This window comes from Sinocyclocheilus anshuiensis, unplaced genomic scaffold (genome assembly GCF_001515605.1).
Source record: "Sinocyclocheilus anshuiensis isolate Anshui unplaced genomic scaffold, SAMN03320099.WGS_v1.1 scaffold42, whole genome shotgun sequence".
Lineage (NCBI taxonomy): Eukaryota > Metazoa > Chordata > Actinopteri > Cypriniformes > Cyprinidae > Sinocyclocheilus > Sinocyclocheilus anshuiensis.
The window spans coordinates 409,548-421,224 of record NW_015546057.1 but is presented as its reverse complement, the minus strand read 5'-3'; the positions used below and the strand labels follow the sequence as shown (position 1 = coordinate 421,224).

The following is an 11,677-nucleotide window of genomic DNA, read 5'->3' as shown; positions in this document are numbered from 1 at the left end:
CAAGATATTGTTTTTGCTGCTAAATTATACAGTCAGCTAGTTTAATTTCATAGCTTATATATTTTTATTCAAATGTAGTTTTTCTCTGTAATGAGGAAGTGAGTATTTAGTGGATTGCGTTTAACAAAGGGTTTAAAAGAGTGACCATTAGTTCCACAAACACAGTATTGATATTCTGTAGTGGTGTAGAAAAAAGTAGCGCTGGTGTTGGATCGGTATTGGCCAATTCTTAGAATTTGGAATACTCTGTAATCTTACACTGCAATAATATCTCAAAAAGATTAAAAGATAACATCATAATTATTTACTGAATCCTTCAATTATATAATGAAAGCCATAAAAACAGACAATTAATTGTGATAATCGGCATAATCGCCAAAGCCCTAAAACAGACAATTAATCGCAATAACCGTGACTTAGACCATTTTTAGACAATTAATCGTCAGCCAAATTTCATAATCGTGACAGCCCTACCAAATGCAAAACATAATGTTCTTTTTTGCAACGTCATATGACCCCTTTAAACACAATGCAGGTAGAATTAATTGATCACACTTCTATAATTAAAACAATCGGATTGACAAAATTGTATAGCATCTAGTCTTGTTATTCGCTCTGAATCTTGGCACATGCCCCCAGATTTTTTTTTTATTATTATTTGGCAGATATCCCTAACTGGCCCATATACCATCACAGGTATAGGATAATATATATGATTAAAATGCTGAATGCATTTAATCACACATTCAGATGTCTTTTTATTGCAATTGCAAAGTAGTGATTATTCTTGATGCTGTCAAGAATAGTGTTAACCATATTCATGCTTGCCATAGGCTATAAAGGATAGTTCACTCAATTACTCAATGGGGTACAAAGTATGGACAGACATTGATATTTTGTGTTTCACATAAGATAGAACGTCATACAGGTTTGGAACAACATGAGGGTCAATAAATAATGGCTGAATTTCTGTTTTTGTGAGAACTATCACTTTAAGTTTGCTGCAGCAACTTGACTCAAAAAGTCTGAATGCATTATGATTTCTCTCAGCTTGACGCCTCTTAAGATTTTCTTCACGGCTCCTGCTGAGCTATATTGAACCAGCAAAGACCGTCTCTCTTACTCGACAATTTAACCTTAGTTCCTTCGGTTTAACGTTGCACCTGCACTGATTTATAGGTTTCATAAATGTCTGACATTAGAGAAGCCCAGTGGACATTCATGGATTATATGGTGCAGACTAGCGAGATGATGGTGGTATTAAACTTTAATAACAACGTTTTAAAGTCACTGGATACATATTTGGCTGTGTTCCTGTAACTAGCACATCTAGAATGAGAGATGTGTGAAGACATTTGGCCAGTGGTTGTGGTTGCTACATCTGTTTGCTAAAGATAAGCTGTCTTTCTCCAGGCCTGATCCCCACCCGAGGGGAGCCGCACAGCAGCCTGACTCACTGCAGGAGCAAGATGAGGAGATCTTGGGTTCAGATGATGAGGAACAAGAGGATCCTAATGACTACTGCAAGGGTAGGAGTCCTGTGATCATAGTACAGGGAGAGATTCTTGTGTACAGTGAAAGAGTATGCATTGTAAAGAGGATCCAACGTTATTTTTTGGCCATTTGGGCGGAGCGATTAATCAAAGTAAAATCAACATCACAATGCCCGTGATTATTAAATTGCAGAGGCTGAGATTTAATTTAATATATGCACTGCACATTTCAGAGTGAAGCGCAGCACTTATCTTTTTGCTAGGGATGGGCATTTTTCAAAAATATTGCGTTCGAATATTTGAGCTCATAAAAAACAAAAGAAATTGAATATTCGTTTATTTAAATTACGTTTAATGAGAAAGACGTTATTTTTTTTTCATCAAACATAATTTTTGTCACCATTTCTGAACAATCTTATCAGGCTGTATTCACAACAAACTTATAAATTATATATCCCGGGTTTATTTTCCATTTAAAAACATTAAACTAAGTGCAAACAAAAAAAATGTACAGAAAAAAAGCATTCCACGCAGAGCGCATGGAAGCAAAAACTGCTGTAAAGCACGTACATATACACTTTTGTCATGGTTATCGTGTTTGCGTTGTTTCACATGTTCTTGTTGAAAAAAACAAACATGTACATCAATATGATCAGGTGAAAGTCGACTCCTTATGCCGTGTGTCCACCAAAGTGTTTTTAGCCAGCTTTTCTGAAAATGCCTGCGAGCGTTTCGGAGGCGATTTGTTTGTTGTTATACAGAATAGCCGCTGAAGTAATGTGGCAGATGCATCACAAATGAAATGTTGCATGCATTATTTTTCATATCAATATTAACTTCTCCATTGTCGTTCAGTCGTTGTACAAGTAGGATGTGACCGTTGGTCGGTGTGGTATTTGCCCCACCTCTCCTCCACTGTTATTGGACGGCTGACTGAAAAAAAGCGCTTTGGTGGATACATGGCCTTAGTCTGTTAACAATAAAGCCAGCTGCAGAGAAAATGAGTGGTCTTCTCGGCTCGCTCGGGGTATATCTGCGCCTGCCTGCAGTAGTGAATGCAGTGATGTGTCGCTGTTTTTCTTCATTCAACTGGTCGTGACGTTCCGGCGTTTGTATATGATTTCTCATTTTAGTGATAATTCCGTTTCACTTGACAAAGTTTGCATGCTCAGGATTTATCAGGGATTCACTGCATTAATGGCCAGCAACATTTTAGCGAAATTGGAATAGTGTTTTTATTTTTCAAATAATTATTGCAGATAGAATATTCGACTATTTGTGCACACCCCTACATTTTTCGTCCACACAAACTCCATCTCTACATCTACTGAGTTTGAGTGGCTCATAATAACGTGCATTTGGGAACACAGTGTGAGCCAACCCATTTCAAAAGATTTGCAATGAGAAGCATCTATAAACCTGTTGCCAACAAATGAGGAACTTGATCCCCGAGTTTTTTTTTGCCAAAAAATAAAAGCATGTTGGTTTAACATTTGGAGGAATTTAAGACTAGGGCTGTTGCTAAAGATTATGTAGGTAATCGAGTAATCTGTCGATTATTCTGACGATTAATCGGATAATTATGATGACTTTTTTTGTTGTAATAAAAATAGACCTACGCAAAGAATAGCTTTTAAAATTACTTAAAGTACATGTATAATAGCAATGAGGCAATAATAATTAGTTCAACTAAAGTATCAAAAGCAAGTAATCATATGATTTTATTGAACAAAACTGTTAAAATACATAATGTATTATAAACAATAGAGCAAATGTACATTACACATTATAACAAATGTCAGCAGAGGGCGCCAACGGCTTGACGATTCGATCTAATCCTTGTTTAATATTGACCAAACATCATTTGATTCAAATGTCCACTTAATCTTTAATATTTGCCCATTTCTTTACAGCAGAAATGCTACAGCCACCGTAATTTTTTTGAATATGTGGACAGTGGAAATCAAAACGTGTAAACTCAGAGCGAGGGTTTAAACTTTTATTTTGAAATCGCAATGAACATTTAGCATATTGAGAAAGATGTATTCTCCTGTGTTTGCGTAGGTTTATAAATGATTTACCTTACTAATCTGATGAAATGGTGCATGTTGCGTTCCCAGATGAACGTTATAATAAACCCAAACACACAACAGCATGCAGAGGTGGAGTTTGAGACGCTCGACACATGTAAATGATAAGTTTGCGTGGAGCAGCATTTACTGTGAACGGAGTCACTCTGACACGCACGTACGTAACCTACACGCATGTAAACAATTAAAGCGTATATATTAATTATTAGGGGAAGTCGTGGCCTAATGGTTAGAGAGTCGGACTCGTAACCCAAAGGTTGCGGGTTCGAGTCTCGTACCAGCAGGGATTGTAGGTGGGGGGGAGTGAATGTACAGCGCTCTCTCCCACCTTCAATACCACGACTGAGGTGCCCTTGAGCAAGGCACCGAACCCCCAACTGCTCCCCGGGCGCCGCAGCATAAATGGCTGCCCACTGCTCCGGGTGTGTGTTCACGGTGTGTGTATGTTCACTGCTGTGTGTGTGCACTTTGGATGGGTTAAATGCAGAGCACTAATTCCACATGTCACGTTACTTTCACTTTCACTTAAACCTGCATCGCATATATTTATTTAATTGAATCATAGCGCTTGTGAATTCACAATATCATTATGCTTTATTATGATTTTTAAATGAGTTTAACATATCATGCAGCCTTAGAAAACGGTCTAATAGTGCGTTTCATGGATTCTCGTCTGTGAAATGCACCACTTCCGGTATTTAGCCGATTACTAGATGCGGGCAAAATGAAATCAAGGATTTTTAAAAATCGAATACTCGAGTAGAATCGAGGAATTGTTGCAGCCCTAGTTAAGACATATTAGTATTAATATAAATAATTAAATTGTTTTTTATTACATTTATATTGTATTTTTTTACAGTGAAATTACTACTATTACAATAGTAATATTTTTTATTTAATACTTAAATTTAATAATTTATCATAATAATCACATTGAAATATAATCACAATATGAATTGTATTGCCAAGTTGCAACACCCTTAAAGAAGCACAGCAAACCGGGAGCTTAAAACACATGGTGTGTTTGTTTCTCTGAAATTTGTTTAATATACAAATGAGTGAACATAGATCTTAAAAAGATCTTGAATAATTAATTCGTAACTACATTTTACATTTTGGGGGAGTTGAACTACATAACATTTTATAACATAAATAACCTTGGCTTGAATTACCTGACTTTGTAGTTAAAGAATATGCCACACTATTTAACCAAGTTTTCTTTCATGAATCATTGAAGAGGTGCATTTAAGTTATTTCATGTATGAATATTGAATAAAATAATATATCTAGAAAGTGTAAATTTTTGACCCTGATATTCAAATAATTCCAGATGTTTTGTTGCTAACATTGTTTTCTAACAGCCAAAAACGCTATTTTCTAGGTGGTTATCACCATGTGAAAATAGGCGACCTGTTTAACGGACGGTACCATGTAATCCGCAAGCTGGGATGGGGTCATTTTTCCACTGTTTGGTTTGCTTGGGACATACAGTACGTTCACTTACCTGTCTGTTTTTTTCTTTTTCTTTCTCCAATACCATTTATAAATTAAGTATGTGTACTGAGAGGGAATTTATTGTTTTGGTTGCAGAGGGAAGCGTTTTGTGGCCATGAAAGTGGTTAAGAGCGCAGAGCACTACACTGAAACAGCACTCGATGAGATCAAGCTACTGAGAGCGGTGAGTTACCCCGACACCAGCGCTGCCTTCGAAACCATTACTAAGAATTATTCCCGAGACCATTTAGTGTCAGATGAATTGTACAGCGTGCCACAGTGTGGTGAGAAAGTAATGAAAGTCAGGTGTATCCACATGCCCCGAGGAAAGTGGTTTCATCAAATGAAAACGGTTTATTTTGTAATAAACCAAAGAAAATGGTTTCGAAACGTAGAGTGTCTCGTCTGTAAAACTGTCTGAGGCCCGAGTTATTTTTTCCCCCATCTGGTGAATTCAGGTCAGGAACACAGACCAGAATGATCCCAGCAGGGAGAAAGTGGTGCAGTTATTGGATGACTTCAAGATCTCGGGCGTGAACGGATCCCGTATCCTTTCAGTGACACTGTTTATTGTACAGGGCTCCTTTGGTCTTATGAGGGATCCACAGGTGTTTTTCTAGTGCACTCCATATTTGCTTCTGTACAGGATGCAGTTTTCAGCTGCCACTCAATCTCTCGATCCACAGCTGTGAGAGTAGGCACTTTGCCCAGATTCAGCCCAGCTCGCTCTTTTATTTGTGAAGTGCAGCTCGTAATGAGCTGGAGCTCTTGGCTTGTGTTCCCGGAGGTCCTGGACTTTTGTTCTCCATCATTTCCCTTTAACATACGCTGTCAGATGTGTGTATGGTGTTTGAAGTTCTCGGCCACCATCTGCTGAAGTGGATTATCAAGTCCAACTACCAGGGCCTGCCGCTGCCATGTGTCAAGAGCATTATTCGACAGGTGTGTGTTTTCTGCTCATAATAATTCGCTGTGGTTTACTGCAGGTCAAACCGAAATTTTCTCTGTGTAGGTTTTGCAAGGCCTGGACTACCTGCACACCAAGTGTAAGATCATTCACACTGATATAAAGCCAGAGAACATCTTGATGGACGTGAATGAGGCGTACGTCAAAAGACTGGCCGCGGAGGCCACGGAGTGGCAGAAATCTGGAGCTCCACCACCTTCTGGATCCGCAGGTGACGGCAAGCGCTGCTCTCAGAACATTTAGATTGTTTAGGGATTATTAACAGACGGGACAAAACTTCTAATATGTCACAATTATTATTAACGTTATTATTAAAGGTGCCATAGAATGGAAAACCGTATTTACCTTGGCATAGTTCAGGGGTAGGCAAGTTCGGTCCTATAGAGCCGCAGTCCTGCAGTAACTATGATTTTTCCTTCCACCTTATATTTTGTGAACGTTACGTTTTGCAAGAGAACACAACATTTATAATTAAATTTAACTTTTCCTCTTATTTCCTTTTGTTTAATATTTGCTATATCCCTTTAGGGCAGGGGTAGGCAAGTTCGGTCCTAGAGAGCCGCAGTCCTGCAGAGTTCAGTTCACCCTGAAAACAAAACGCACTTGCCTATAGACTTAGTAATCCTGAAGACATTGATTAGCTTGTTCAGGTGTGTTTGATTAGGGTTGGAGCTGAACTCTGCAGGACTGCGGCTCTCTAGGACCGAACTTGCCTACCCCTGGCATAGTTGAATAATAAGAATTCTGTACATGGAAATGACATACCGTGAGCCTCAAACACCATTGTTTCCTTCTTCTTGTGTAAATCTCGACCACTGAAAAGAGGCGAATCCCAACATAACACCGACTGTGTCGTTACAGTCGGGATCATTAATGTTTACTCCCCCAACATTTGCATAATGTATACCAGCCCATGTTCTAGGCCAGCCAGACCTGCACAGCCGATTTGTTGCCAGTTATTGCTATTAAAACAATCAAAAACCGATAGATAAATAAATAAAATAAACCAAAATTATTTTAAATCTTTTGCAATTAAAGTGCCCATGTTGTGGATTTTTGAAAATTACCTTTCATGCAGTGTGTAAACCAGCTTTAAGTGAATGAAAACATCCTGCAGAGTTTTAAATCTGAAAGTGCACTGTGTATAAAGTTATTGTCTCTCAAAAGAAAGCGTCGACTCTGAATCATTGAAACGAGTCATTTTTAAAACGAATCCCAAGCCGTTTCATGTTGACGTCAACATATTGCCCGCCCACTTGTTGGTCTTTTCGCGTTGGTCTGAATTAGAGACCTGCGCGGGACAGATTTTTCAGTCCCAATCTTATCTGGTCCCGCTCCCGCCCATGACATTCATGTTTTGTCCCGCTCCCGCCCGTAAAAGCCCGCATAAAAGTAATCTATATAGATTTTTTTCAGCACATCAAAGAAATTTACATCAAATGGTTCTGTAACACCTCCTAAGATCCACAACATCCCAGCATAAATGCTCACATTCACAAACCACTGTTATTTTTAACAGAAAAGCAAGCATGGGCTGCTGCGTGCATGGTTTGGCAAGGCAGAATGCGAGCAGCGCTTTCTTTATTATCACTAAAAGCTGACATCTCAGTTCATCGCGATCTCATAAAGCTCTGTTATAACACAATGAACATATGCACAATTAATCTTTCGCAATGTCTACACTTTGTGTGTTAAACTGAGAGGATTCGTGAGCACGCAATTTCAGCACTGCGGTGAGTAGATTCTAACTTAATCACCTCTGGTTGGCCATTGCGTTCCAGAAATCAACAACTGAGTCTGTGATTGGCTACATTGCGCAACCCTTTAAACACGTGTTATAAATAGAAACTCTGCCTAGCTTGCACGTGTTAATCATTTTAATGTTATTAGTTGTTCTTTTTGCTTTTGTGCAACACATAAATAACAATTTATATGTTTTAGACATTTTATATTTAGATCATTTCTATTTTGCGGGAGTCCCGCGAGTCTCTTCCCGCCTGCACTCGCCCTCAACCTGTTGTTGGGGACTCCCAAAACCAAAATATGAACCTTTCATTACCCATAATAGGGTCACTTTAAGATAAGATAAAGATATCACTGACCCTAAACTGCAACGTCCTACTTTATTAAGTTTCTAAAGTGTCAAAAAAAGTGGAAAAGACAAGTCCAAAAACGCTTATAACAGCTGGATCTGGCAACACAGAGGCTGCGTCTGCGCCCTCACTCACAACTCTCTCTCAAGCCTCATTCACTCCACCAGCGTCTCGCAGCGATCACGTTCATACCACAGACGCTAAACATTCTTGCAAAATCTCTCAAAATCTGTATCTTCATCTGATACAGGCTCTAACATATAAGGTTGGATGCCTAATCTCTCCATCGTTCACGCCGGACAGTAGAGATCTGTTTGCTGTGTGAGCTACTGAAATGAGCGGCGCTGTGAAACAGCCAATCAGAGCAGAGCTCAACATTATTCATGACCCTTCCAAATAAGGTAATAACCAGACCATTTCATTTTAGGGACAAATCCTAGGGTTGTAAATGGACATGTAAAACCGTTTCTGGAGAATTTTTGCCCTTACCTAAGCGACATACCTTCTATGTATATATTAGAGAACAATTTAAAATATTGTATCAATGCATTCTATGGCACCTTTAAAGGAACGGTTCATTCAAAAATGAAAATTTGTGAATTTTGTATCATCTTTTCATTATGTATATATGTTGAATAGTGGGGTTCTGTGTATTTTATTTATGGAATCCCGCAAGATTTGACGTCATCTGCCGTCATCTTTGACGTCATTTGACGTTACGGCGCTCACTGACTGACTGCGTCCCTGCGTGATAGCGCGGGGCTTGTTGATCCTGCTCTCGCTGAATTTCTGATCATTACCACACGCTTCCATCCGCTCCCGCAAACATTCTAATATTGTATATAATTTTTCGCGCATCAGGGCGCCGCTATCAATATGTGTGGGGTATTTAAATCCCCTTTGAATGAGCGCTCTCAGTCGTAGTTCATTTTCACTTTCGATTTCGCGATCGCGCGCGCACTGTGTAGAGGGAGCACATCCTACGATAAAAGATATTTGGCAATGAGCTCGGGATCTGTTGAGGAGCAAATCCTCCAACATCTTGTCAGTTATCTCTCCTTACTTTTGACCCGTGATTAGTCAAATATGATTTCTGCAGCTCGTGTTGGATGAAGGGTTGTTGTTGTTTTTTTTGCACGAAATTGGGCTGCTTTTAAACTGTTACCATGGGTTGATTTTCCCCAGTAGGTTAAAGGTTTGAAATATTGCACTGACACTTTGTCAAGTCTGCATCAAATCAAGCACTCCGTAATCACAGGTAAACTGTCTGATCAGTCAGATGTTTGTCATGAGAAGTGTTCCACAAAACAGCTATGGTTTGAGTTGATGTGACAAATACATCTTTTGAATACACTGTGTGAACTCATTGCCCCGTTAGCTCGGAGAGCTTTATTTTCCCTCCTCAGTTGTTTTGTTTATTGGTCTAATTCTTGTTTCTTGGGTTGCATTGGTTAGTCACTCAGTTAATTCTCTTGTGCTTCATTCCTAGGGTTGGGTACCGAAACCCGGTGCCAATATGGTACCTATGTAACCGGTATGTACTAGAACCGAATCAGAACGCAGATTTCGGTGCCTCATTTCGGTGCCACTTAAATGCCTGAGCGATCGATTGAAATATTTGTCCTGGTTATCTGAAATGGACGTAAGACGCATGGGCGTGGCTAGGCCATTTTTAGCGGGGCTATAGCGATTAGCTCCATAAACTGTACACAAATTCATGATCGCCTCAGAGTCAGTCCTCTTTAAATTTCATATGAAAACGGCGGCAGACTTTTTGTTTCCTCCCCGTCTTTCAGCGCGCTCTTCAATTCCGCAGACCGCGGCGGCGCAGCGCGTGCGGACTCAAACATAGGACACAAGGTGTGTGTTTATCGATTATTGATCAAAGATAAGTTTTAATGGATAAAATATTTGACTACAGGGGGACTTTAAAAGGTATTAAATTTAACTCCATGATTCCTGTGTATACCGTATTAAAAATGTATTCTACCAGTATTCTGTTCATTGGGTTATGATAACTTTTGCATTATATGTTTTTTAGAGCTGTCAAGCAAGTATATATTTTTTTATCTAATTAATTACACAATGTGGCGAATAAATCGAATTGCACATCAAATTTGGTTGAGAAATTGCCCCTAAAAGGATAAAGTCATTATTGTGTTAAATGGGAAAAACATCAAATAGATGTTACGAAAAGTAGCTTTAGAAAGAAATATTTGATTCAACAGAATTTATGACAAACTTTTTTTTAAAGCTGCATCTGAATTGGTATTTAGATATATTTACAGACCGTTTATTGCAGCTCAGCGGTGGCATGAATGCACTGCAGGTATGGTTGTTTAAATAATGGCATGAGATTAACGGGATTTAAAAGGGAATTAAAGGGAAATTTAAAATTCTGTCATCATTTACTCACCCTTATTAGGGGTGGGGGGGAAAATCGATACAGCATAGTATCGCGATATTTTCCGTGGCAATACGGTATCGATACACGGATGCCAAGTATCGATCTTTTATTATACTATTTGGTAGAATAATAAAATAAATTTCTTTACAATCCACTAGATGGTGGTGTTGAGTTTTTTTCTGGTGAGGTCAGCTGGGTCACCTTCAGCATGCAGTAAGTTAGTAAAATAAAGATGGCGGCATCGCCGAAAGTTATCAGGAAAGCCCCATCTGCGTTTAAATAGGATGTATGGACTTCTTTCTTGCAATATTTTTGAGATGATAGTATGCTGATTTAGTTACTGCTTTGACATGACTACTGAAACTAAGGTCCGTCTCCAGAATCACACCAAGATTCTTGACTTGATTTTTAGTTGTTTGACCCCTAGAGTCAAGGTATGCATTCACCTTGAGAACTTCATCTTTGTTTCCAAATGCAATTACTTTTTTCCTTGTTTAACTGAAGAAAATTTTGGCACATCCAACTGTTAATTTCATCAGTGCATTGGCAGAGGGAGTCAATGGGGCTGTAGTCATTTGGTGATAAGGCTAGGTAAATCTGGGTATCATCAGCATAGCTGTGATAGGCAATTTGGTTCTTTCTCATTATTTGACTTAGTGGGAGCATATATATGCTAAACAAGAGCGGTGCAAGAATTGAGCCTTGTGGGACTTGGACGTCCACTTAGACTTATGCTCTCCTATACTCACATAATAACCTCTCCCTTCTAAGTATGACCTGAACCATTTGAGTACCATCCCAGAAAACCCGACCCAGTTTTCCAGTCTCTCTAGTAGTATGTTATGATCGACAGTGTCAAACGCAGCACTGAGATCTAGTAGTACCAGCACTGATATTTTGCCAGAATCAGAATGTAAGCGAATATCATTTATTATCTGCTCTGCTCATATGCTCTGATAATAATAGCTTTGTAGGACTATACATTATTTGGATAATTAGTCCAAAAAAACAACTTATATCTGATTCTATTACATAGAAGTGAATAAAAATAATATATTCATATTTAATATTAAGGTAACACTTTACAATAAGGTTCCATTAGTTAATGTATTAACTAACATGAACGAACAATG

At 38.8% G+C, this 11,677-nt stretch overlaps 1 protein-coding gene across 4 annotated transcripts in view; it reads left to right on the top strand.

The window, feature by feature from the left end:
- Nucleotides 1-11,677, top strand: part of LOC107699336 (SRSF protein kinase 1-like) — a 68,553-nt gene that overhangs the window by 36,782 nt on the left and 20,094 nt on the right. For all 4 annotated transcript variants that reach the window (XM_016500560.1, XM_016500563.1, XM_016500562.1 and 1 more), the window contains 6 exons: nt 1,414-1,529; nt 4,965-5,073; nt 5,174-5,261; nt 5,536-5,623; nt 5,913-6,019; nt 6,090-6,255. In XM_016500560.1, coding sequence (XP_016356046.1) covers nt 1,414-1,529; nt 4,965-5,073; nt 5,174-5,261; nt 5,536-5,623; nt 5,913-6,019; nt 6,090-6,255 — 674 coding nt within the window. The remainder of the gene's footprint in view (nt 1-1,413; nt 1,530-4,964; nt 5,074-5,173; nt 5,262-5,535; nt 5,624-5,912; nt 6,020-6,089; nt 6,256-11,677) is intronic.